General features: G+C 49.2%; 9 protein-coding genes across 9 annotated transcripts; 5 read left to right on the top strand and 4 right to left on the bottom strand.

Moving 5' to 3' along the window:
* Window positions 1–160: 160 nt before the first annotated feature.
* On the top strand, window positions 161–3,676 carry F9C07_1049740 (uncharacterized protein). Its single transcript, XM_041288631.2, has 4 exons — window positions 161–729; window positions 907–1,349; window positions 1,416–1,820; window positions 1,876–3,676. The coding sequence occupies exons 1-4, from the start codon at window positions 540–542 to the stop codon at window positions 3,355–3,357; spliced, it is 2,520 nt and encodes an 839-aa protein (XP_041141158.1). The 5' UTR covers window positions 161–539; the 3' UTR covers window positions 3,358–3,676.
* A 1,580-nt stretch (window positions 3,677–5,256) lies between these two features.
* Window positions 5,257–6,813, top strand: F9C07_755 (uncharacterized protein; the record flags this gene model as incomplete). Its single annotated transcript, XM_041284225.1, has 1 exon — window positions 5,257–6,813. One exon carries the CDS (start codon window positions 5,257–5,259, stop codon window positions 6,811–6,813), a length of 1,557 nt encoding a protein of 518 aa, XP_041141159.1.
* Window positions 6,814–8,383: 1,570 nt separating this feature from the next.
* Window positions 8,384–10,867, bottom strand: F9C07_754 (putative TBC domain protein; the record flags this gene model as incomplete). The annotated part of the gene is made up of 1 exon (XM_041284229.2): window positions 8,384–10,867. The coding sequence occupies one exon, from the start codon at window positions 10,865–10,867 to the stop codon at window positions 8,384–8,386; it is 2,484 nt and encodes an 827-aa protein (XP_041141160.2).
* A 1,513-nt stretch (window positions 10,868–12,380) lies between these two features.
* On the bottom strand, window positions 12,381–13,827 carry F9C07_753 (conidiophore development protein HymA; the record flags this gene model as incomplete). Its single annotated transcript, XM_071511646.1, has 5 exons — window positions 12,381–12,620; window positions 12,685–12,957; window positions 13,016–13,491; window positions 13,565–13,625; window positions 13,720–13,827. The coding sequence occupies 5 exons, from the start codon at window positions 13,825–13,827 to the stop codon at window positions 12,381–12,383; spliced, it is 1,158 nt and encodes a 385-aa protein (XP_071365648.1).
* A 558-nt stretch (window positions 13,828–14,385) lies between these two features.
* On the top strand, window positions 14,386–17,786 carry F9C07_2279122 (ribosomal protein arginine N-methytransferase rmt3; the record flags this gene model as incomplete). The annotated part of the gene is made up of 4 exons (XM_041288632.2): window positions 14,386–14,620; window positions 14,764–15,171; window positions 15,241–15,478; window positions 15,536–17,786. The coding sequence occupies 4 exons, from the start codon at window positions 14,386–14,388 to the stop codon at window positions 16,284–16,286; spliced, it is 1,632 nt and encodes a 543-aa protein (XP_041141162.1). The 3' UTR covers window positions 16,287–17,786.
* Window positions 16,403–17,600, bottom strand: F9C07_2227601 (uncharacterized protein; the record flags this gene model as incomplete). Its single annotated transcript, XM_071509804.1, has 3 exons — window positions 16,403–16,700; window positions 16,756–17,544; window positions 17,593–17,600. 3 exons carry the CDS (start codon window positions 17,598–17,600, stop codon window positions 16,403–16,405), a joined length of 1,095 nt encoding a protein of 364 aa, XP_071365647.1.
* Window positions 17,787–23,041, top strand: F9C07_2136642 (vesicular-fusion protein sec18). The gene is made up of 4 exons (XM_071509146.1): window positions 17,787–18,409; window positions 18,460–18,772; window positions 18,823–21,400; window positions 21,496–23,041. Exons 1-3 carry the CDS (start codon window positions 18,060–18,062, stop codon window positions 20,704–20,706), a joined length of 2,547 nt encoding a protein of 848 aa, XP_071365646.1. The 5' UTR covers window positions 17,787–18,059; the 3' UTR covers window positions 20,707–21,400; window positions 21,496–23,041.
* F9C07_2101662 (uncharacterized protein) lies at window positions 21,057–21,467 on the top strand (the record flags this gene model as incomplete). The annotated part of the gene is made up of 1 exon (XM_041284226.1): window positions 21,057–21,467. The coding sequence occupies one exon, from the start codon at window positions 21,057–21,059 to the stop codon at window positions 21,465–21,467; it is 411 nt and encodes a 136-aa protein (XP_041141165.1).
* F9C07_2279118 (uncharacterized protein) lies at window positions 23,042–24,476 on the bottom strand. Its single transcript, XM_041288640.2, has 3 exons — window positions 23,896–24,476; window positions 23,624–23,776; window positions 23,042–23,417 (listed from the first exon to the last, which is right to left on the bottom strand). Exons 1-3 carry the CDS (start codon window positions 24,201–24,203, stop codon window positions 23,333–23,335), a joined length of 546 nt encoding a protein of 181 aa, XP_041141166.1. The 5' UTR covers window positions 24,204–24,476; the 3' UTR covers window positions 23,042–23,332.
* Window positions 24,477–25,007: the final 531 nt, after the last annotated feature.

Raw genomic sequence — 25,007 nt, 5'->3', positions numbered from 1 at the left:
GTCTGCCTGTCTTTTTATTTTTCATTTTTCATTTTTGTGCTGTTTTGGTCGTTAAAACCTTGGGGGATTGTTGTTATATGAGTATTTGATCTGATATTGGTTCGGGCCTGAAGTAACTTCTGCGAGCATTAGCGTTGTTGATATGGGATCCAATGGGTCGAAAGCATGAGCGTCAAGCGCCTTTTGTTTTGAATTATGGTTCTTATTTCATCTATATAAATCAAACGTTGCCCATCTATCTAAAACATGGCGCCGGAGACAACTCCGGGTGGAGATGTCTGGGAAATCAGGCATTCCAGAAAGCTGCATGACTGGCCGTGTTGATCTACGTAGTCAGTCCTCGGCCAGGAACATCCCAATCTCCTTGGCCGTCCACTCTACGCCTCCCGAACCCATTCAGTCCTTCTCTCGTCCTAAAAAAGGAAGAGGACAATATCCTCCATTGCTACCATTCTCTTCTCCTCCATGGAGCTAGTACCCCTTTCACGGTCCCTTTTGCTCTTTGTTGGTTCTTGAAGCTGGCTTGATTCTCCGTCATTATGGATTCGACCGCTTCCCTCCGCGGGGCTTCGGACGAGCTCGACCGCAACGGTAGTGATCCTGACCTGGTTCACACTCACAAGAAGCAACTTTCTCAAGAGCTTCCGGATGATTTACCCAAGTCTTTGGACGACCGTCGTTCCTTTCCCGTGATTCAACCCGAGACTGAGATGTATGATGGTTGGCAAGGTTCGCAACTTCTTCCCCGCTGTACGGTCGCGTAGGCTGCAGGAACTAAAGATAGTTCCCGAGACCACGGACACTTCCCCCAACTTTATATACAAAGAGTATCGCGTTACTCTGTCGTGCTCAAGCCAAAAGACTTGAAGACGAAAGAATGCTGACCTCGGTCCCTTCTCACCCTAGGCCAATCCCAGTTTCTCACGACGCCTGTGGCCGCGAAACCGTTGAGCTTCAGTCTCGCCCTGGACGATCACTCGCATGATGACGAACATAGTTTACAGGCCCAGTATGGACGGGGCCTTGCGGCTGCGGTGGATGACGATAATGAGTCGACTACCACGGCTCGGCTGGAGGATAGCGATGCCCGGCTGATGGAGATGCTCGCTGCGCAGGCGGCTCATCGGGAAGTAGATTCACTGGGAGCGGATGAAGAATCAATCGCAATGGACGAAAAGCTATCGGCGACAGAAAAGAAGGATATTTTACAACGAAGTTTGAACATGGCTGCGAGCAACGGCGATGTAGAACGTGTGCGCAAATTGGTACAGGGCAAAGCGAAAGATTATGTGGATGTGAACCTGCCAGATGAGGAGGGGACCGTGCCGTTAATATATGCCAGTTGCTTTGTATGTAATCCATTCCCTCGTTTCTGCTGTTTATTCATTGCGATTACCGCGGCTGACTGGATCCAGGGGCACCAAGACGTAGTTTCAGCCCTTTTAAACGCAGGTGCCAATGTTGACCAGCAGGATCGCAATCAATGGAGCGCCTTGATGTGGGCCATGACAAACAGACACAAGACGATTGCGAAGATTCTTCTCGACCACGGAGCGTCGCCGGATATCAAGTCCTCGTCTGGGGGCACTGCGTTTGATTTCGCGCAGCCGGGAAGCGAGATTTCGGAATACCTGCATGAGAATGGCTATCATTTTGGTCCTACTGTGATTGAAGATGATTTTTACGACGCTGGTTTGGCGCACGGGCGGTTCGAGGAGGAACTTGCGGAGACTGAAATGAAAAGAAGGATGATGATGGAAGAGAGTGCTATTAATCTGGAAGTTGATCTATCGAGCCTGGGGCTCGATGAGAAATATGATGTAAGTGTATAGCTTTACCTACATATGAAGGAGCTGATTCTGAACTGTCTAGCAGGCACTCGATGAGGAAGAGCTGGAAGAAGAACAACAGGAATTTGTCTGGGATCGATGCCTGAACGACCAAATGTTCGTCTTCCAGGAGAGCGAACTAGAGAGGATCCTAGACATAATCATCACCAACATGACTCCGCAGCGATCTGTGTCGCAGAAGCCAGTCCCCGCTAACCTCCTTTTCCTCAGTGCCCGGTACGCACATTACCATGCTAGCCCTGAATTACTCGCGAAGCTACTCGTCTCGGCGACGGATAAGATCAACGATGTTGTTGAACGTCATCAATGGGACATGACTATATTGGCGTTCTGGATGTCGAACGCCACCTTGCTCTTACATTACCTGAAAAAGGATGGGGGTCTCGTGGAGGCGACTGTGGAGTTCCAATTGCACCTGGCGGAACTTATAAATGAGATATTTATCTTAATCATTCGGGACGCCGAGCGCCGAATGAATAAGGTACTAGACGAGGCGATGCTCGACCACGAGACCATCCCTGGACTAGAGGATGTTCACTTCCAAAACGAGTGGAAGCTTTTCCGCTCCAAGTCCAAGGCCAAAGCCCCCGAGCCCGCCGAAAAGCGCTTCAGGCCACCATCCCCGCGGCGACGAGCACAGGTTTCACCGCGCAATATCACTTCCCTGCTATCCTCTACACTGTTCGTGCTAGATCTCTACGATGTCCACTCTGTCATTATCACTCAAATCCTCTCACAGCTACTGTACTGGCTGGGAGCGGAGATCTTCAATCGCATTATGACCACCAAACGCTACTTAGCCCGGACCAAAGCTATGCAGATTCGTATGAACGTATCTACCTTGGAGGACTGGGCACGTAACAATAACCGACAGCCTGAACATTATGAGAATGGGTCTATGACTAGTACTGGCGAAAGCACTATGGACGCCGCCCGCAGACATCTGGCTCCGGTTATCCAGCTATTACAATGGCTGCAGTGCTTCTCCTCTTTAGGGGACGATTTCGAGTCCCTTGTCACCACTTTGCTTCAGTTACAGCAACTGACGCCAGCCCAGCTTCTTCACGCGGTTAAATCTTATCGGCCTGAGGTAGGAGAGAAGGGTCTCACGAAGCCAGCGATGAAATTTCTGATTGAGCTGCAACGCGATCCTGACCTGCTGTTCCGAGAACAAGCCAAACTTCAAGGGGGCAAAGAGCAAACGGCGGAGCCAGAGGCAGGGCAAACGGAGGGGCGGCCACGGACTCCTCGACAAGATCCACCTGATGAACATGCCTCCGCCGCATCTCCAAAGTCTTTCATGACATCACCGCGTATGGATGAACGAAATGGGGCGAACGGGATTTTCTTGGACCCATCCCTCACCCTTCCCTTCTCATTACCTACCAGTACCGACATGTTGATCAGTTACGGGGCCGGATGGGGTGGCACCAACCGGGAACGAGCACGCAAGTACATTCCTACTGTGCCTCCCGAGGTGTTGAGTCGGTTCGATCGTGACAGTTGACGCGATGATCGTTGCGCTGCCTGACCGTTGTGATATACCCCCGCGCTAGAAGTGATTTTTGTTTAGCGGCATTTGAATTCCAGTATATACATTTATTAAAACATCTCGGCCTTGGTTGCCGCATTGTTCTTTGTGCCCCTGAGATGTTACGAAAAGGTTGAATCTATGACATAGAGAAACTTGGAAGAAGAAAAAATTGGGATTGGGAATAGGTCCCAACGGAAGTAGACGTGTAGCAAGAAATTGCCAATTAAAATGAGAGGAAAGCCTAATCTATGAGCGAACCACCGTGAGATCCCACGCATCTTGCAAAGTACATAAGGATAATCATTAGGGTTACTGGATGCGGAGGGGAAACGAGGGGAGAAGGTAGCGTTGGAACATCTATATGAAACGAATCCCCGGGAAGGGACTGTCGTTTAATATACAGCTGGGAAGAGGAGGGGGGCGTTCCCCATTACGTAGTACTCGTTTAATGACATTCATTATACTAAGTTAATAGTTTCCTACTCCCCGTCTTGATAGGTAGTATGCATGTATGTCGGTACCGACATACACCTTGTTTTCGACAGCACCTCCCGTTTCAGGCATGCCGAGGCGGGATTGGTTCAACCAAAACAAAACAAATATACTCAAATTAGATAAATAATAGGTAACAAAAAATAACTTCCGTCTGTTCGGCAATCCACTCCTTCCAATAGTTGTTTTTCTCGCCGTGGAATGGGGAGTCCAGTCGGATTGAGAAACGAGCTGAGGGAGTTTTCTTATTAGCCATTGTGAATAGATTACCTTCCAGGTTAAGCCGAATCGAGCACTTGCAAACGAACTGGCCGCTCCACTTTTTTCTTCTTTTCTCGGCCCCGATGCTCAAGGCATCAATATTTTTTTTAATTGGGACTTCGTTTGACTTTTGATTCTCAGTCTGTGCGGAAAATAAAATTGTCCCGTGTGTCTCATCAGTCAATCCCGGAATAGCAGTCGGATGTCTTACTTGCTCGTATACCGATATATCGTTCCTTGAATGGATAGGTAGATGTCTAGTACTAGACATTGGACAAGACACAACAGGTACCGGTTATATCTATCATGTCTGTCGGACCGACCCGCCCAGAAATCGATAGATGGTATGCATTGCTTACTTGCTTGCTTTGCTCGGAGAATTTGGCCCGAAGCCATTCGATTGGCGATAAGAACGCCTGGACTCGTCGTCATCAACAGCGCCAGTCCTACGCAATGATGCTCTAGTGGCCGGCGCCAGTCCGCTGATCCACTTCGTTCACTCTTTGGGACAAGGGTGTTATCCGCTTTGGGACACGTATCTACCTCCATCTAAGCTTCCTGCATATATAGATTCCTGTCCATATCAGTTTAGTATCGAATCTGTGCTCGATGAATTCGGCAAATCCTCGCTTCAGGCAGACACTTTACGCTCCTGAGGCACTCCTGCTCTTTCCTCTTCGAGTTAGTGCCTTGCGGACACTTGTCCTGTTCTGGTAAGTGGCTGTTTTCCTCTTTTGGGGCGCTTCCCTCTTTGGGAGATCCGGGGGTTGTAAGTTATTATTCTTTTTCTTTTCTTTTCTTTCCTTTTTTTTTTTTATCATTAACATGGTTGATCACCTCCTTCTGGGTCCTCGACCTCTACTACTTGTACTGCCCCATTCTGCTCTTTCACATCCCCTCCCTTTCTTTTGCCTTTCCGATATGCCTTTGGTATACTACGACTGCTCTTCCGTCTCCGCATCGCTCTTCCTACTCCTCATGCATTAATTGCGCAATGGGGCTGTAAACCCGGTCTCTCTGTGCTACTCTCTATGTATTATATAACACCTTCTCCACCGTGGATCATCACTGTTCCTTGGACCTGTCTTTGCTCGGACATCCCTCCGATCCTAATTGAGTATGCTACTCACATTGAAGCCGTCTTCTCAGAACGGGATCAAAGGCTCTCATGACTACGCTATCGTTCGTCAGTCTATTCCAACTCCTCGGTCCTCTCCGCCCTCCGCACCTGATCCCGCCGCGGCCATTGTAACATCCAAGAGACCCTCCGTGGACCACTCTATGGAATCTTCTCGTGGTGGCTTGCCACCTCCCTCGACTCTGGCATTGCCGCCGCCGGATGTTGGCTTCTCTTCCATGAATTCTGTGAATCAATCGCTGCCGCGCCCTGCGGCGCAACGGCAGAGCGCCGATGATACTAGCCAGTACTGGCATGCGAAGGCGGAGGAAGACCGGAGAAGGCAAGAGGAAGAACGGACCCACCAGGAATCGCTGCGTCTAGAGCAGCGGAAGATCGAACAGAGTATGCTTCGAGATTCCCTGCAAGCCGGCGTACCTCCTCATATGATTCCGCTCATCTTCGCGGGCATCAGCCAGAATGGCGTCCCCCAATCAGTCATAGAATGGGCCCAACAACATATGACACAGGCGCCTGCCGGTCCCCGTGCGCCACCACCTTCGGCACCGGCTCTATCTCATTCATCCCATCGGCGCAGCTTGCACGCCCGCGGAGAGTCTCGCTCCATTCCTCCTGGCCCTTATGCGGCTCCACCACCGCAACATGTCATACCTCCCCCGGGGATCCTCTTATCACAACCTCTTCCTCCTTCCGGGCCATCACCCGCTCCGCAGCCACTCGGCCGGTCTCCATTACCCAATGGACCAGCTGATCCCCGGGGTCCGCCTATGCCCCGACCCAACCCTGGTGAACCGCTAACTCAGCAGCAACCTCCGATCAACTTGAGCAATGTTCATTATGCTCCGGGGTCATCTATCCCACATGTTCAACATGGAGGGAGCAAGCCGGATAGCCACCACCGTCAATCTCCATCCCTGTATTTTCATCACTGGGTCCCTCCAAATCAGTCCCACCCGAATACGCCCTCTGGAAGGATCCGACAAGAATCGCCCTTCGCATCGCAAGTTTCTCGTCGCCCAGAGAATATAAGCCCCCCGGGACGGAAAAGAAAAGCTACCGGTCCTCACCAGCCGGCTCCTTTCCCGTCATCACGCCCTTCTGAAACAATTCCCGGTACTTATCAAGTCTCCCGACCAAGCTCCCCGGTTCCGCATGCCGACGTTTCGGTTCATAGCCGTCAGCACAGCGGCGCATCCGCCATGTATGAGCCCCGTGGCCTACAACAGTCAGGTTTTGAACGCGGTAGCCGAGCTGCGAGCCCAGCTCATCATGCGCAGAGTGTGATGCCTCCCACAGAAGACTCGGGTTTAAGGAAAGACTATAACCGAGTGGACGCTCCAGAACGTCGGGGCGAGGCGGCTCCAACGGAGAGTAGCGTGCAGTACCCACCTGCAGCGTCCCAACCACAGTATTCTTCCAGTATCGGGACTGCGCCCCCTGACTCGGATTTGGACAGCAGTCCCGGGCCCTCTCCGACTTCAGGGATAGCTCGGGCACCCACCCGGCCCGGTGACCATGGTGCTGCGCCCCCAAGGTAATCACCTGTGGGGTTGCACAAACAATTGTCTATTCTATACATGAACGACCATGTCGTCCCTCAGAGCAATTTATTGGTCGACGAAATAGATGACTTTACGAAGCAGCCTACCAAAAGCATGTTCTTGTTTTCAATCAGCTCCCCCTCTCTCAGAACCCGACTCTCCTTGATATTCTCTTTGTCCTCCACCAATCCATCCCACCTTCTACAGTGGTCCCACATGTATATCAATCACCCCTCCCGACTGGCTCGCGGAAGGCATCTATCTACATATGACATATTATCTCCTGTATTTACTGGATCAGTTACCAGCGCTTGACGTGCGGTGCTAGATGCTCAAGAAAGCAAGAAATAAAGAAATAAATCAATCAACGATATCAAACACAGAATTGGCCTTTCTAGAATCCTTCTAGAACCGAAGTCTCTAAATGTTTATGTAATAAATTCCTGAAACGTCCATAAGGCCCAAGCGTTTTTTACAAATACATACTACTCTACTCCGTACCTCAGGGTGACACTACTTAATACTAGTTTCCTAGCTCCCCACCCTCTTCTGTATGCAAAACTGGTCATGTTATATTTTCATATTTTTCCCTTTTAATCCCCTCGATTCGGGCAACAAAAGAGAAGAATAGATACACAGTCAAATAGATATAGAATTGTTTAGACACACACCGTAGGAGACAAAAGGGAAGGGGTATCAGGGATAACAGTGTTCTTCTTGCTGTGACTTTGATATATAGGACAAAAAGAAAAGAAAAAGAAAAGATAGACAGACACAGAGAGACAGAGAAGGACAGATACAGACATCAATTGAGAAAACAGACAAACAACGAATGGTGGGACAAGTACGTGCTGTGCAGGGAATGTAATGTGAAGATGATAACATAATGACAAAATGAGGCTTGCAAACGAGTAGTACTGATAATGAAATTCGCAGTGTGGGAACGAGTTGTGTGTGTCACCGAAGACGAGGGTCTTGGTGTTGGTTTGAGTTGTGGGTTCAAATGAGCGAGAGACAAACAAGGGTCGATTGATCGACCGTGAAGGAGTGTTCTGGGTCGCGTGACGGATGATGTGTTGATTTGAATGTAGAGTCTCGCGGTATACTAGATTAAGTTTTTTGACGGGCTTTGTTGTATTAGGGAAAGGGACCGGGACGGGACTCGAGGGAGAGAATATATTAGGGGCGTAGTGTGATGGAGTGAGTCCCGTGTTGGAGGTGTAAAAGATGGTCCATGTCTTGTGTTTAGCTGTATAGTATGTGCATCCGGTCCCTGGTGTAGATTCGTACGACTTGAAAGTCGTGCTGAGTTCGTGATGTGAAACTGTATTAGGGTAAGAAGGCGTTCGTGGGCAAAAGAAGGTTGACTTTTGTCCGAGATCATAATAATCATGCGAGTTCAATCGTCCATCAATGGTTTCGAAGCTGGTATAGCCTCGAGATAATTATGTATTATAATGGAGGGCCGTAAAATAATATATGGAAGGTAGAAGGCATTTCTACCATGTCATCACATCACACGTCACGTCACAACATCATCGAAACCTTGAATGTTTCAAGCCCTGCCTTAGACAAGGGCCTTTTTACGACGGTGGACTTTCCATTCTGCCTTTGCGACACGCATGAATAATTCAACGTCCTTTATTGGAACCCAGCTGGTAAGCACCTTCATGGCGTTCTCAAAGTCCGATTCAAGGATAATTTCCCGCATGCCATCAATCAGAGCCGCCGATGTTGCATGGAGGACATCCAAACCCTTGCCAAAGGCACTTGCGCCGGGGCCCTCGGTCTTCACGCCTGGGCCAGCTGGATCCTCAGCGTCGCCAAGGAGCATAAAGACATCCCACACACGCAACTGGGCTGGGAATGGGATAGAGTAATTGAAGAGAGTGAGATACCAACGTGTACCGTACGCAGTAGGCGGGATTCCGAGTTCATTCAGCTTCATGGAGACCTCTCCTCCCTCCAGCCACCCCCGTTCAAAGTCAGCCAGAGCCTCCATCAGTCCTTCGAAGCCTGACCGGTATAGCTGCTCCAGTCCTCGTAGCTGCCATAGACGGACGAGCATGATAAAGGCGTGTTCCTCATCGTAGTAAGCAAGAAGGGTTGCAGCAAGGGCTGCCATGCCCTGAACATAGCCTGTATCTGGGAAATACAAAGACATCGCGTGCAGCACGCGGAATAGCAGGCGTTGGCCGCCACGATACCGCCGACGAAACATGATATGGCTAGTTATGGTCCTTGGGACATCGATATCGATTTGTACGTCGTCGGGTGACGATATGAACTGGTACTCATTGTAAGCGTCAATGAGCTCCTCCACCGTAGGACTATCACTGCGCTTTTTGGCGCTTGCCTCTAGAAAGGCGTACCAGGCAGTCGATCTCCATCGGTCAGGTATGCCTTTCCATGTCCGTTCAATAAGCTTGGAGCTCTTCGTGTCAAACTCGAATGTCATGCCACCGCCAGCTCTGCTACTCTTTGTCGGCCTCGCCATCTTCGTCCATTTGTCTTCCCTTCGCCACTCTCTCTTCCTGGCCGCACGCCTAGCAGCTGTGCTGACACTTCCTCCGTTGGCATCGACCGGGTGTGTGAGCATGTCGGCGGCCTCGTCTTTGAATCGGCGGTCGCGATTGTGAGGAAGATGATTTGTCGCTTGACGAAATCGTGAAGTTGACCGTCGCACTGGCGAGCTATATGCGCTCTGCGACGACGAAGGGCGGACTGCTGGGGCAGAAATCTTGCGGTTCGGAGACCGACCCGCAAATGAACGGTTACTCCCCAGTGCAGACGGAGGTCGAATGGAATGTTTCCGACGGGGGCTTTCTGAGGCGAGGAGCAGACTCGTAGATACTCGCTGAATCGGACTGGGCTCCGTACCATCATTGGAGTTGCTGGTAGGAGAGCGAATAAAACCATATCTATCCACGTCTCCCGCCTTGATATTGTGCCAATACTCAATTCCGCCAGCTAGCTCATTGGGTTCTTTCTTGATGCTCGGAGCAGGCTCAGGACCAACTGAGGACACTATGCTCTTGGTTTCCGTGCCAGACACACTGGCGCCTGAAAAGCGAGAAGTCGCCTCACTTGTTTGACCTGCCTCTTCCCAGAGCACACCGTTCTCCACAGCTAGGGCTCTCGCTACTTCCGAGTCTGTCACATTCTCATCGCCTTTTTCATACATTAGCCTGACCCGACGCGACAGCATATCCTCGTCTGCGGAAATAACTCTGCTGGGCATAGCGCTTCGCCTAACACGAAGCGATGGTGGCAGTTTGGAACGCCTTACAGGGGCTTCTAAAAGTTCCGCCTCCGTCCCATTCTGCTCTGTTGGAGCAGTGGATGTAGGTGTCGGGTCCTTCTCGTTGTCTTCCTGCCTATTTCGTGACTCCTGGGTGTCTTCCTGGTCGTCATTTTGGTCTAGCTGCCTCAACCGTTGCTTTGTTTCCTCCTTAATGAGACTCCCGCGCTTAGAAAACCTCATAGACTGTGGCGCAAGGCCGTCGAAAGACGTATTGGGTATATCCAATGACAGTCCATTGAAGGGAGCTTCTATGGGAGGAACAGGTGGTGGCGAGTCCGAATCTCTTTCCAACTCCGTAGACTTCTTGCCCCATAGTCCACTAAATTTACGTTCCGACCACCGAGAACCAGGGCGCGACCCCGGCCGAGACCCCGGCCGAGAGTTAGGACGAGATCCAGCGTCATTAACGACGATGTTAGGAATGGAGCGCAATGAGCGCAGGCTGACGACTGATTTCGCAGCATCTGGCTCTAGCATCCTTCCGTCTTTCGTTTGCGGCCGTTCATTCCTATGCGACGAGAGTGGAGGGCGTGATGGGTCTCCGGGATAACTCGACTGTACGTTAACTGCAAGTGATTTCTTTCCGGAGCACAATGGGTAATCGACTGGGGTAGGCAACGAAGCAGATCTGACAGCCAAGGGGGCTTCTGCGGCGACGGTTTCTTCGTAAGGAACGGCGTGAATCATTGAGCTAGACTCTGACATCACGGCGCCAGGTAACGAAGCGGATCGCTTATCCTCCACCATTATCCTGGCATGACTTGCTCTGTATTTAACCTCGTGACCACATTGACTTCTGGACTCTTTCCCTTCAACTTCTGTCCTGGGAAGGCGGACGAGGGACGAACGGTTGGTTTTCAAGGGAGGGAGGCAGGCGGGGGGGTCGCTTGAAGGAGGCGAAGGAATGGACTATTCCGCGAAGAATCCCGCGCCGGAGATCACCGTTGGCAGTTCAATGGAGTGGTCAAGAAAGTATAGAGGAACGACACTAGTGAAAGTACATATCTTGCGTTGTTGAACATGACCGCCACCCCCGACGAGATTAATTTCCCAATAGGAGACAGAGAGAGGAGTTTTGAATTGGGTCGCAATTGAGCGGCGGCTCCTCCTTGATTTTACTTGGCGCGAATGAAAGGACAAGCTTTCCTCGTAACCCTAACTACCCTGGGAAAGGATCGGAAATCATCTCCAAAATTCAGGAACGGGAGTAAGGACTGAGCAATGTTTACCTCGGATCAATGAGATCCCATGTCCCTGCCCTGATTCCAAATCATATATAATGAGCTGAAGCGCTGTCTCTCGTTAAAGCGCAAGAAGCCTTCAAGCAGGGATCGCAAAGGGGGGGCTTTTGCGCTCCACACGGGAAGGTTTCCAGATACTAGACTTAATTTTAGGCCACGCAGTTGTGGATCTGGTCATAGTTCTGTGTTGCAGACTTGCGGATATTATTGATAATAATAGAAGTGGTTGTCGTGGGAGACATTCAACGGATATCCACTTTTCGTGAAGGATTCTTGCGTGGCATTTGAGCGACAAAGAAAAGATATAGAAATAAAAAAAAAATATTTAAAAACTGGAGAATAAAAAATATAACCAACAATCAAAGAACCAAATCTACGGTACGGTACGGTCCCAAGTCATGTTTCTTTTCTTTTCTTTTTCTCTCTCTTTTCTCTTACCCCTTTCGTACTGCATGGAAATGTTGATCAACTCGGTTGGGAACCCAATATGGTCGAATGGCAACAAATGAACTTCACACAAACTATGTTGGGTATTATCCCTTGTTCGTGTGGCTTCAGAATGAAAGAGTTCAAATCCCTAACTATTGCAAATCAACAATCAATTCCTCACTGTCACCTGCTTCTTCCCTTGTTGACGCTGATCCACTCCTGGGACTATGAGTATTTACATCCGATATAAATGCAAGGTTTGGATACCTGCCCTGTTTTCTTTTCGACTAATGCAATTCTTTTCTTTTTGCTTCTTCGTCGTTTGTTTTCTATTTCCCGTGTCATCTCTATAAGTTCTGATTGCTAAAAACGCCCAGAGTACTAACGTCATCACTTCCACCCAAATCGCCAATAATACTGCAACTCTATGAAGACCAGGTACCAGCAGGCCATCATGCGAACGGGGAAAATGCAGAATGTACAGGCCAGCGTACATTGTCCTGCTGCACCTGAAACCCCAAGTGGTAGTCAAAGACGAGGTGCAGAAGAAATGAATGCAAAGGAAAGCTCAACTCGTAGTCACATTGCGACTAAGCCACAGTGGCCGTGTTGACACCCGGCCGAGATGGCTCGCGTGCCGAGCGTGTCGGATCAATAGGTTCTTTGGGTAAAAGTTCAATTTGGCGGACCAAGAAGCTTTTCTCATCAGTAAACTGATCATCATCGGTGCGATCCTCCAAGAATCTAGGCAAGAATTTCAGGAGCCGGTCTCGATTGTTGATCAGAATGCGTTGCACCGCCACAGACTTATTCGGATTTGCGACAAACACCTGAACCCATTCATTCCCCATCAGAATACCGCCACTCAAATGATCAAAATTACTAGTCACATACCTTAAACACGTGGAACCCCTCATATTGAACCATTTTTCGGTCGTCTCGTAGCAACTTCATGCAAAGCTTGAGATTTTCCCCGCTCTCAACGTACGCCATCATCACATTATAGTTGGCACGGTCCAGCAGAATTTCCCCAAGTAGTTTGATGCTCTGTCGTTTGGTGACGTACGAGTCAGACTGAACGAGTACACTGTTGAATTGGTCGAAGAATCTGTCAAAATTCGTTGCCAAATACCCCGTTACTAAGGATTTGTGTCGAGTCAAAATCTCCTGTAGTGATTGTTATCACACTGCGACTAGGGTAGACATGGAGAAAAGAGTGATTTACTCTGAAAGTTGTGAAAGCATCCGCACTTAACTCAAAAGTCCCTCTATCTATCCAGTGGAAAAAATTCCAGAAAATCCCATTCCCGGTTTGTGGAACACCGGGCTGGACTTCGCCGAGTCTGATGGCCGGCTCCCCGTCTTCTGACTGGTCATATAGGATGATCGCCGCAATGACGTCGAATTTTAACGCTTCTCTCAGGATGGTGCCGCACGGCATTGCGCTTTGACTATGTTCGTAGCCCTTGCATAGCTCGATAATGACCTCTGGTCGGTTGTGGACAATATAGGAAATAACTGGCGGATCGGCCTGGTTTGGATTACCGGGCTTGAAACGGAGAATATGCGAAAATATGGTCTGGGTATCCTTTCGGGCTTCAAAGGGTAGAATATAGAGACTTCTCGCAAGTTCGTATAGCAAATCTTCTTGGAGAGTAGCCTGAACCAACGCGTGCACTTGCTCGGGAGACACTTCGATTTCTGTCGGCAGCTTTCATTAGCGAGTTCCAATCTACTTCGGGGCAATTATTGCTGCGTTCTCCGACAAACTTACCTTGAGTTCCCTGAACAATCAATTTCATCTGGCTAAGTTGTTTAGCCAGCTCATCTTCCACCTATTCGGTATGGAGCGTCAGTGAGTTTAGGGTCATGTTCACAATCTATTAGAAATGAACACATTGAGGTAGAATAGAATGATAATTAGCCAACCTTAGCAGCAGTGGGTGAAGCTTCACGAAGCCTCACCAACTGATCCTTGATTGATCGGACAATATCAGAAGGATGTCGGGATCGGCCGCGATTGAAGAAGAAGGCCATTCTTAGAGCAGAGGGGCTAGCTCTCTGGATGAAAGTGAAGGATAGCAATCGACTAGCGCATGCAAGAAAGGTAGGTCAACAGAATTGAGAGCCCTAATAAACAGGTCTTGATCTCAAAAGTCCCAAAGTCTCTCTTGTTGTCGATGACGGATTTCTTGTGTTTACGGAGGGGAGAGGCAGCAAGGCGGTGATAGGTGATATTGTTGGCGGGGGAGCTGAAAGCCTCAGGCGTTTATCGCAGATCTGGGCCCTCGGTCATGTGGATAAACAAAGTACCAAACTCTCCGGGCGGGGCAACCAATTTGCCTTTTTTTTTTTTTTTTTTTTTTTTTTTTTTTTTTTTTTTGGGTAAGGAGGGGTCTTGGGTTTCCTCTTTGACAAAATCATGTCCTTTTGCTGAAATCTTCTCAGAACATAAACCTCCTCAGTAGCAGTTTTTACTGCAGTTTTTACAGGATTTAATAACCAATTAGAATTTGTGGTTCTATAGCTTCAATTGAACTTTGTGGTTTACAATTCTCACCAATTTTTCAGTCTGCCTACCCCGCAATTGTCGCCATGTCGGTTTCAATTCCCTCTGACCGTCCCCCAAAGGATGATGATTCCTGCTCTACACATTCTGAGGACTCTGACATTAGCAATGAAGAAGGATGGGAGGACGTTGAGCCCGACGACGAGACCCAGCCAGTGGTCGGCCTGTTCTCCGAGAAAGTTTATCCCGATGTGCTTTCAATGCTACAGGAGACCAAAGACAAGTACAACTTTGACCTGCGAAGAATACAAAAAGAGCTCGGTGTGTACCTAATAGATTGAATTGGTTTATACCGTTTGAGTATTTCTTCCGCTGCTCAGGCCCGGTTGATCTATGTTTGAACGATCACAAAAGGTTTATAGGCTAACCTTTTGTCCTCTCTTTTTCGTTGCTTGCGCTTTCAGATCTAGATTTCCTGGGTACTATCAAGCTGGTGAACTATATTCGCTCTCAAGTTAAAGCTGGAAATCTGTCTCCTGACGTGTCTTCCAAATCCAACTTCGAAGACGAGGTCTACCTGAAGCCCGTGCTCGAGGATGATGCTCTTCTGTATAGCTTGGACGACATCGAAGACCAAGACCCGGAGGTTCCAGGTGGTACTGAGGCAGAAAGGCGTGTAACCGAACTCCAAGAAGACTTGGAACGTCTACAGAGCCAGTTCTCTGAATACAGGATTGCCGTCCAGAAGTCGATGGAAGAGCAGTTGTCAAAGGAGGATGAAAAGCTTATCTCGGCTGCTTCCTCGGCCCAAAAATCTACTAGCAAAGCCGAAGCAATTGATTCAGACTACTTCTCATCCTATTCTTACAATGGTATGTTGGCCCTACCCATCGTGCAAATATTCAATAAATACGCTTGCTGACAGGATACTTCTCTCAAAGGCATTCACGAATCTATGCTGAAAGACGCTATTCGTACTGATGGCTACCGCGACTTTATCTATGAGAACAAGCATCTGTTCAAGGATAAGGTTGTTCTGGACGTTGGATGCGGCACAGGAATCCTGTCAATGTTCTGCGCCAAAGCAGGTGCCCGGAAAGTCATTTCGGTGGACAACTCGAACATCATTGATAGAGCAAAGGAGATCATTCACGAGAATGGCTTTGGGGATGTTATAACGTACGTACTTCTAGTACTCGTTCGCTAACGCCTTGTTACTAACGCTTTGGCTTTCAGATGCATCCGTGGCAAGATTGAAGAAGTCACTCTGCCCGTTCCTCAGGTCGATATCATCGTGTCTGAATGGATGGGTTATTGTCTTCTGTTTGAAGCCATGTTTGATTCCGTCATCTATGCTAGAGACCGTTATCTGGCACCCGGAGGATTGATGGTCCCGTCGCATGCTACACTGCGTATTGCTCCCTTTGCCGACCCTGACTTCATTGACTCCCATATCTCGTTTTGGAATGATGTCTACGGTTTCAACATGCGGAGCATGCTCACGGGTATCTACGATGAAGCGCTTGTCCGTAGCGTGCAACCATCAACTATCCCCGGAGACTCTTCCGTCTTCTTACCACTCCCACTGCATACAATCACTGTCGATGAACTGTCTTTCTTGAAGGAGTTCCAGGTTACCTTGAATGAGGACGTTGACTCGCTTGATGGCTGGGCTATCTGGTTTGACATATTCTTCATGCCGTCCAGAGATTCCCCTATTTCGGACGATGCCATCCCTTCGGAGATGCAAAAGAAGGGCTTTGTTGCTTTCACTACTGGCCCTGATGGCCCAGAAACTCATTGGCAACAAGGTATCCTCCTCATCGACCACGGAAAGAAGAGTGCCCTGCCCTTGAAGAAAGGCCAGACGATTACGGGAAAAGTTGGCTACCAAAAGAAATCAAAGGAATCACGGTCTCTGGACATCTCCATCGAATGGAATGTTCAAGAGGGCGAAAAGGGCTCCCAGGAATGGAGTTTGCAGTGAGGGACTTTGACCAAAAAGTTTTGCTCGCCTTTTGGCCTAATTCGTTCTTTCTGCTACTATAAAGCATATAGAAAGTCTCATTTGATAGACAGCTGTTAGAAAAGTAATCCAATCATTCATATGCCATTTGGCGGGTATCGCAAGTGTAGGATGCAATGATCGGGAAAGAAGAAGGAAAAGAACCTCCAGTCCGAATCTTCATCTGTGCCTTGTGTCGTATGTTTCTCGATGCGTGCGTCTGTTATGGTCACTCTTACTACGGCTGCGATCAGGATGGTGACGACGACGATGGTGACGACGGTACGAATGTCCATCCGAATGAGACTTTGTCTTACGCGAGCGATCTCGGCTTGTGTCACGGCCATGGCGATGATGACGATTTGCTCTTCGATCTCCATCCTGTGAAGCATCGAGCTGAAAATTATCAAGACTATCTGATGATCTTGACCTTCGCCTGCGATGGCGTGACCTATGTTTCTCTTCCAATTTAAAAGCTTCCAATTCTCGCCTCCTTTCTTGATCCCACTTTCTCCTTTCTTGCTCAACCGACTTTAGCTGGCGAACACCTTTCTTCATCGCCGCAAGTGGATCGTTGGCATCTATCCGAGCCTTTTCCCTTTCCCTTCTCATAGGATCCTCATTCCCCCAGACATCTTTCCCAGAAATGGAGTCTGGAGCCATGGCTTCTATTCCTGAAGCTGAATACCAAGGTTTCTGGCCGACAGATTGACGGAACCCCGCCGCATTCGAGAAGCGCATTGTGTACTGGTCTTCATATGCCTTTTCCCTCTCGGCTGATTCTTTTTCGGCTTCTGGGTTCTTCTCCGTATGTTTTTGTGACGGTTGGAAAGGGAACAGGTCAATATGGCCAGCACTATCGTAAAGCGGCGCATCACTAGATCGAGCGGAAGCAAGTTCCTCTCGTTTCGCCAGCGCAGTCTGTGCATCCTCTCGAGCAAATCGAATATCGCGGTCCGTGTCATTTTCGCCAGCTAAACGTCTTCTCTTTCTAAACCTTACAGTGTCCTCTGCATGACTCTTTCTATCATGTCGGGAGATTGGCGACGGAGATCGTGGGGGAGGTGGCGGGGTGGATGGTTGTTCGCCACGGAGTATTTGTATTCTTCGTTCGGCATCAACTTCTTGCATACGACGCTCCTGTTCCTCTTCTCGGGCCTGCGCCTGCGCCTCATCGCGACGCACGCGGGCAATGTTCTCTGGGTTGTAGACGTTCCATGACTTCTTACCTAGTAGGTGACTGGAGGCAGTTAGCACAAAAGAGCAAGATAGTAAGGATAATACTGACAGAGGCATCTCGAGTGAAATTAATAGAATACTACTCGTTATTGAACTTCCGTAGCATGTGAGAAGCCGTTGTTGATCGCAGAAACAGCGATAAGGAAGGCGGAGAGGAACCATCGGCAGAAACGGAGGTTGGCGGGCCGATAGAGCCAATGAGAACCAAGGAGGTACGGAGCTCAGCCTCTATGATAGAGTCCAGCCTGTCCCCATGCTTTGTCCCGCCGCCACTTCTCTTCATCCCACTATTATCTCCCCTAATTATCTTAATTGAAGTACTCGCGACCTAAGACCTACATACTCTGGTGGTCAGATTAGTATCTTTGTCTCCCTTTGACGTGAAAGCTGCCGGCAGCGTTAACCTGTGTGCTTATAAGAGCTTCACTTCATAATATCTCACTATCTGACGGTCATCACATCTCGTTATACGTGCTTCGCTCTTTCACTAGTCTATTCACGATCATATGAAGCAAGATGTTCAACCGCAATAACTTTTCTATGCCTTTCGGCTCCCGGCCCTCTCGCGAAGACGGTCATTCAAGCCCCAGCCCGGGCCAGGGACCTCCTCCATATCCACGAAGAGAATACAACACTAACCCTGCGCCTACGGGTGGTGTAGGGTATGAATACCGCCCTCATCCGCCCGACTATGACACTGTAATGACTGACGTTTATAATATATCAAGGGGATATGGAGCACCGGTGGGAAGGCCTAGTCAACCGCCACAAATGCCCCCGAGAGCCCCCGTTGGGGGAAGCTCAGGGAGAACCTGGACCTTGCGCCCCGCGAAGAGCCCCGATAACAATTACACCTTTGGTAACTTGTAAGTTCAGCTCCAAAGCTTTCGAGGGACGGGTGGTTGACGTGGTCTAGAGTTGCAGTTTCGCCGCAGGATTTCCCGCCCACCCGCGATGGACTCGACCTTTTCCTTCTTGTAAACGATCTTTATGTATTTTCCGCGCGCCCATATGATGGCTTCCCGCCGGGTCACATCAGCATGTCGGACCCTCAGCGGACGTGGGCTGGAGTTGCATTCACAGACTCTGTCAACGTACAGATTTACGATCCGTTCAGTCAAGGCGGGCAGGCTTATATCGGTTCCACGGACATTGAAATAGGTTTCGCCGGCAAGAAGAGGGTCGAAACTCCTTATGACCAAGACGAGTTGGGTAGTGTTGTGGTCAAGGTAGCTCCTCAGTAATTTCGAACTAAATTGCGGTAGGCTAACTAGGACAGAATTTTGAAAACCAAATATTTGCCCCGGGTCAGAAGATTTTGATGGACCATAGAAGCATTCCTCTTATACTAACGGTTAAAACCGTCCAACGTGTCGATTTGAGTTCCGAGAAAGCTGATCTCTCCAGCGGTCAAGTGGAGACCGATCCCAGCGCCAGGGGAATACTCACGAGGCATTCTCAGATCAATTTTTTCAAGGATGCTCGCACTGGAATCAATTTGAAAGCGTCGAACCGTCGGCCAGCGGCGAACTCTATTATCCAGCCCGACTTCAAATTCGAGAACATGGGTATTGGAGGTCTTGATGCAGAGTTTAGCACAATCTTTCGTCGTGCATTTGCGTCTCGCATTTTCCCCCCAGGCTTAGTTGAGAAGCTTGGTATCCAGCATGTAAAGGGTATGCTGCTTTATGGCCCTCCAGGAACTGGTAAAACGTTGATTGCCCGGCAAATTGGCAAGATGTTAAACGCAAGGGAACCAAAGATCATCAACGGTCCTGAAGTGCTGAATAAATACGTTGGCCAGTCAGAGGAAAACATTCGAAAGCTTTTTGCAGATGCAGAAGCTGAGTACAAAGAGAAAGGCGAGGAAAGTGGGCTTCACATCATCATTTTCGATGAGCTGGATGCTGTGTGTAAGCAGCGTGGCAGCGGAGCAGGCGGTGGCACGGGCGTAGGTGATAGTGTGGTGAACCAACTGCTATCAAAGCTCGATGGTGTCGACCAACTCAACAACATCCTCCTTATTGGTATGACCAACAGGAAGGATATGATCGATGATGCGCTATTGCGACCTGGTCGTCTTGAGGTCCATATGGAAATCTCACTCCCTGATGAGAAGGGCCGAGCTCAGATTCTCAAGATTCATACCCAGAAGATGAGGGACAACAACGTGATGGATGTGGATGTGAATCTATCCGAGCTAGCACTGATGACCAAGAACTTTTCGGGTGCCGAGATTGCAGGTCTTGTCAAATCCGCATCTTCATTCGCCTTTTCCCGCCATGTCAAGGTTGGAACAATGGCCGGTATTAGCGATGACGTGGTTAACATGAAAGTCAACCGAGGTGACTTCCACAATGCTCTTGACGAAGTTAAACCTGCGTTTGGTGTATCAGAGGAGGAACTTTCGAGCCGTATTCAGTACGGCATTATCCATTACTCCGATCAGATTAACGAAATCTTAAGAGAGGGTCAGCTCTTTGTGAAGCAAGTTGGGGAATCGACGCCTTTGTTCTCCGTCTTGTTGCATGGTCCAACTGCATCAGGAAAGACTGCGCTCGCAGCCCGGATTGCCATTGACTCTGGTTTCCCCTTCATCAAGCTGATCAGCCCTGAAGATATGGTCGGCTTTAGCGAAATGGCCAAGGTTCAATATATCAGCAAGATATTCGATGACGCCTACAAGAGTCGTACCAGTGTGGTCGTCGTCGATAACATCGAAAGAATCATTGATTGGGTCCCAATCGGACCTCGGTTTAGCAATACTGTTTTGCAGACATTAATGGTCTTTTTGAGAAAGCAGCCGACCAAGGAGCGGCGATTGCTGGTTCTAGCAACTACAACCCAGAGAGCTGTCCTGAAGCAGCTGGATGTGTACAACTCATTCAATTCTGATATCATGGTCCCGAATGTCATGACGTGTGCCGAGTTAGAGTACATCATGAAACAGTCGGAGACGTTTAATGACCAGGAAATTGCCCAGGTGTTAGGAGCAATTGGGGGTATCGACCAGGCTGATAAGGCCCCTCAAGAAAAAGTCATCGGTGTCGGTGTCAAAAAAGTGCTGTTGGGCATTGAGACAGCCAGGCAGGATGCTGACAAGGTTGAACGGTTCGTGCGTGTTATTGATAGGGCCATCGAAGAAGAGAGGAGTTTCGACTAGGGCCCTCTCTTTCTCTCACATGGCTTATTTCCAGATAAAGTGGAGATCCTTTTAGTTGTTGGATACCCAAGTATCTGCCTGCATAAGTAGTAGAATGGTATTAGTACCTGGCGAGATTGGCAAGGAAACGAAGTACCTTAATATAATGTTAGTCTTACTGTGTTCCCGCGTAATGGTGTTCCATACATTCACTCGCCATCAGCTGGAGCTCAAACATCACCCAAACAAACGAACGAGCCACACATTCCTCTCTTTTACCGTAAACCCGTCTAAAGTCAACATCATCTTGCCACACAAGACAAGACTATAGCTCTGACAAGACAAGGCTTAAGGTAACCGAAACCGTCGCCATGCCTTCCCGTTACACGCCAAAGCGCATCCTTAAGAAACAGTTCTCCCAGCAGGAACACAGTCTCCTGGAAGATTGGGCGCCCGGAAACCGAAACAAGTATCGCAACGTGGAGCTTGACGCCCCCGTCTTAACGGAGCATCAGGCCCCGAGCTCGGAACTTGTTAACCAAGGAGGGTATACAGCGCCGAACGGAACTCATCTCTCCGACCACGACCTAACTGAATTGTCAAATGGCATTGAAGATTCGGAGTCAATGTGTGTTATATACTTTCAGCCTTGCTTCATTGAGGATCCCTGGAAGGATCTCCCATCTGTGAAGATGGAATTCACTACGCGCTTTTGGTCAGTCCTTCTCTTGCAGCCACGCGTCCCTGTTGCTCCTTTACTTGTTGCACATCGCAAGACTTGAGTAGATTCAAAGCTAATTGAGGCATCAGACTCAGGTTCTATAACGCAATCGTGTCTGTGCCTGCTTAGTTTGGGGCCACTCGAGTTACTCTCGTTTCATCGTTGCTGGAGGGAATATCATATTGAGGAGTAACTTATACAAGGATTGAACTGCGTGGTTCTTGCAACAGATGCCGCTACCTGAGAATGGAACGTACACCCTCCTTGTGGAGATTACTGATCATCAGTAGTAGAGGACGCGTGGTTGGGCAGATAGGGCACGCATTTTAATGCGACACAGTGCCTGCACTTGTTTCTACATACTTACGATAAAACCTTGAAATTCTCCGGCAATGCCAAAGAATTTGCCAGCCTAAGATTTTACTTCGCTTATGATTTTTTGAGGGGGACTAGCTGTGGTGGACTTTCTCCTGACATCCAAACCTGGGAACCTAGCCTTTGCCCCATTCTGAAACACTGTTGATGCAAGATCGCGAATTACTGCTCACACTAGTGAAATAAAAGCAAAGTAAGAGGTCCTTATGGAATGACCCCTCTCTGTATCCATCTTCTTCTCTTCCTTTTCATCCTTTTATTCTGTTATCGTGAACAATATCCGTGTTCTGATTGCCCGGGGTGCGTCGTCAGGGGTACGCACGATATTCTTTAATCAATCTTTGGATACGCTGATTTGATTGGAGCCTGACGGCTAAGGTATGAACCCTATTTCTCTTCTTGTTCAGAACATCCTACCTGCATGGTTTTTTCTTAACACACCCACACACCCACACAACAGCCAGCCGTGACTACAACGTACCCTCCTCAATTGAGATACTTTCACTTACATAGGGAAGGTGTTACCCTCTTCGAGTTAGTACGGAACACGAAGTTTGAACCCCTGCGAACTACTTGTTGTATACAACTAACTACTACCCGCTGATTACCGCGGTGTCTCCAACTATACCTCTTACAGCAGGGGTGCAGATAAGCTACAGCACGATCATGTTACATCTATGCATCCAGAAGAGCTTAAATTAACGGCCCAACCCCCAGGGGACACATTCCACGTGTGGCGCAGGGGTTCGCTGCCCAAAGGCCCTAAAATGTACTAGACCCAGCGCTGGCATTGGCTCCTTCGAGCTGCACGCAGACCCGCAAAAGCGGCAAGAGAAACCGAACTAAACCGGAGGGTGGAGCGGACGAAGGCGGACAAGATGTCCGCTGGCGGAGTGGGTCGGCGGAACAGTGGGAGGTAGGCAGTCTGCCGACGACCAACAGCGCAACCGAGACACCATCTAGGGAAGGATGTGAGGTTAGTAATTCGTCATGGGATTTCTGCAATCTCAGCCTGTCATTCATATGAGCCGCCGCTGCCTTGCGAGCACGTATTCCCACCCCTGGTATGCAACCAGCAATGTGCCAGGGGGCCGTGCCACAGTCCCCTACAGGCGCCCGCACAAGTGGACTCACATGACCGGGGTTGGGGGTGATCTTGTGATGTGACCATCTTCATGAGTTTGGTATCCTAGGCGCACGTGAATCGGAGGAGGGAGCGGGCTCCCTAATTTCCTCCGTGAAGTTAACGACAGCGACTCAAATTTCAAGAAAAACACCGAGTGCATTCCATCAAATATATCACTACCGGTTAAACAACGCCAAATATACAACATTGTGAAAGCGAGAAAGACCCCATATATACCATCCCATAAAGCTCACGGTTCCCAAACAGCTCGATGACGAAATAAGCAAACAAACCTGACCCAAGTTCTGGAAGCAATTTTCGCGGAAAGTCGTTACCGCATTAAAACAAATTATCCCCCCAATAGCCAAGAACGAAGAAGAAAGTAAACAAAAGGTGGACATGACCGACTGTCCCCTGCAACAAGTTCAGTAATCGTCGTCATAAGTATACTTCTTCGTCGCCCGTCGGTATTCGTCGGGATGCACAGCCTCAGCTTTTGCCTTCAACGCACTAAGTTTGAAAGCCACATCAGTATTTCGCAAACAAACTCAGCAACGTACATTCAGCCTCGCAACATCTCGCGCCACTGCTAGTCAGGCGCCAGTGTTGCCAAGAACAAAACCACCAGCGGAGAGCGGACCTCCACTCGGCGGAGCGGAGTCTCATCAAAGCAGGATACATGGGCTCAATGATGTGGAAAAGGCGTTAGAACTCACCTCACTCGTTTTTGTGTCCATTCCAGGTCCCTCTTAGTCTCCCGGGCTACTTTGATGCCGTCAGAGAAGTTGGCACGTACACCTTGCAGTCGTCGCTGGGCGAGAGCTTGCAATTCAAGGAGTTCACGTTGTTTGGCATTCAGCTGTCCGGAACTGGTTTCATTACCCATTAGCACACCTACTCTACTCTCCAATCTCTGGAAGCATTGACCCTGCTTAACAAACAGAGTCACGAGCGGCCTCCGTTCGTTAGGCTATCGGTAGCTACTCACGCCTGTGCCTGTCTTGCCAGCCCTTTATCCAATGGCGTGGGGTCAAACACGTTCTGCATGCGGTCACTCAAGACATCGACAACATCGACTCCAGAGTACGATGCAGAACTCGACTCGTAATCGCCGCTGATGCTCCCAGACCCGTAGCTGAAGCCGGCGGATGTGCGACTACCCGCCGTCGTGCTGGTATCAGATACATCTGGTGGGGATCCTGAAACACGGCTGATAGGATACAGATTGACAGGTGCCGGCGCCTTGGAGGGAACATTGATAGGAAGGGGGGGAGCTTGATAGTGTTGAGTCGCCATTGTGATAAGATGTATTGCTCGAAGAGTCGAAGTCGGTAGGATATGCAAGACGACAATGGTTGATGGACCAGGCTGTAAGGTAGGCAGAAGAGGCAAGCTCCTCACTCAAAGGAAGTATGTGAGTATAAAATATGTTTGACTTCCACCGAATGGTGTAGGATCAAAGTGGAACAATCTTGTCAAGACGAGGAGGTAATAAGAAGAGCAGGGCTGGGAAAGTTAAGAAAGGAAGAAGGAGAGGAAAGAAAGGTGACTGAAAAGATGAGGCTTTATATATCCCTCGCCGGAGAGTCTTCCATCCGGCGGAGAAGTCTTTCATGAGGGCCATGACCTGTCTAGGGCGAGGGGGTACGAGTCATTCATTGGGCATTGGACCATCCCGGAAGCCTTTTTTCCCTCCCATCAGGCCTCACTCTCCTAAGACCCCCCCAGTTCTCTCCAATCCGAACCCCCCAATTCCGCTCATCTCTCGATTTCTGACAGCCCATTCGCTCCTGCTCCCGAATTGACCCCGCTCTGGTGGGAAGACCAAAACTTAAGGAAGCAATATAGATGGCCGGAGACTGGTCCAGCCCTCGCAAGTCCCTCTCCACTCGGACTCTCTTCCGCGCTCCCGTGGCGGCTCCCGTGGCGATATTTGGGCATTTAGTCAATTTTTGGGACCAGTTTCCATTCTCCGATGTCAATTGGAAGATGAGGGACAGTTATAATATACAAAAAGGGAGGAGCTGGGCGGGATTGTGTTGCGATATCACGACTAGTCTACCTTGGCGGGTGAGCGGAATTACTTGCGTGCTGTCTTTC

The sequence above is a fragment of the Aspergillus flavus genome, chromosome 1 (genome assembly GCF_009017415.1).
Source record: "Aspergillus flavus chromosome 1, complete sequence".
In the NCBI taxonomy this organism is placed as follows: domain Eukaryota; kingdom Fungi; phylum Ascomycota; class Eurotiomycetes; order Eurotiales; family Aspergillaceae; genus Aspergillus; species Aspergillus flavus.
This window is presented reverse-complemented; position numbering and strand designations above follow the sequence as displayed.

Bases quoted from the DNA above. Each gene is read 5' to 3' on its own strand.
- F9C07_2136642 (XM_071509146.1), top strand. From the start codon at position 18,060: ATGTTCAACCGCAATAACTTTTCTATGCCTTTCGGCTCCCGGCCCTCT. The intron at 18,410-18,459 runs GTAAGTTCAGCT...GACGTGGTCTAG, and splicing joins AATTACACCTTTGGTAACTT to AGTTGCAGTTTCGCCGCAGG. The intron at 18,773-18,822 runs GTAGCTCCTCAG...TAACTAGGACAG, and splicing joins TGGGTAGTGTTGTGGTCAAG to AATTTTGAAAACCAAATATT.
- F9C07_1049740 (XM_041288631.2), top strand. From the start codon at position 540: ATGGATTCGACCGCTTCCCTCCGCGGGGCTTCGGACGAGCTCGACCGC. The intron at 730-906 runs GTTCGCAACTTC...TTCTCACCCTAG, and splicing joins GATGTATGATGGTTGGCAAG to GCCAATCCCAGTTTCTCACG. The intron at 1,821-1,875 runs GTAAGTGTATAG...ACTGTCTAGCAG, and splicing joins GGCTCGATGAGAAATATGAT to GCACTCGATGAGGAAGAGCT.
- F9C07_2279118 (XM_041288640.2), bottom strand. From the start codon at position 24,203: ATGGCGACTCAACACTATCAAGCTCCCCCCCTTCCTATCAATGTTCCC. The intron at 23,777-23,895 runs GTGAGTAGCTAC...TAATGAAACCAG, and splicing joins CTGGCAAGACAGGCACAGGC to TTCCGGACAGCTGAATGCCA. The intron at 23,418-23,623 runs GTGAGTTCTAAC...TTTCAAACTTAG, and splicing joins TGGACACAAAAACGAGTGAG to TGCGTTGAAGGCAAAAGCTG.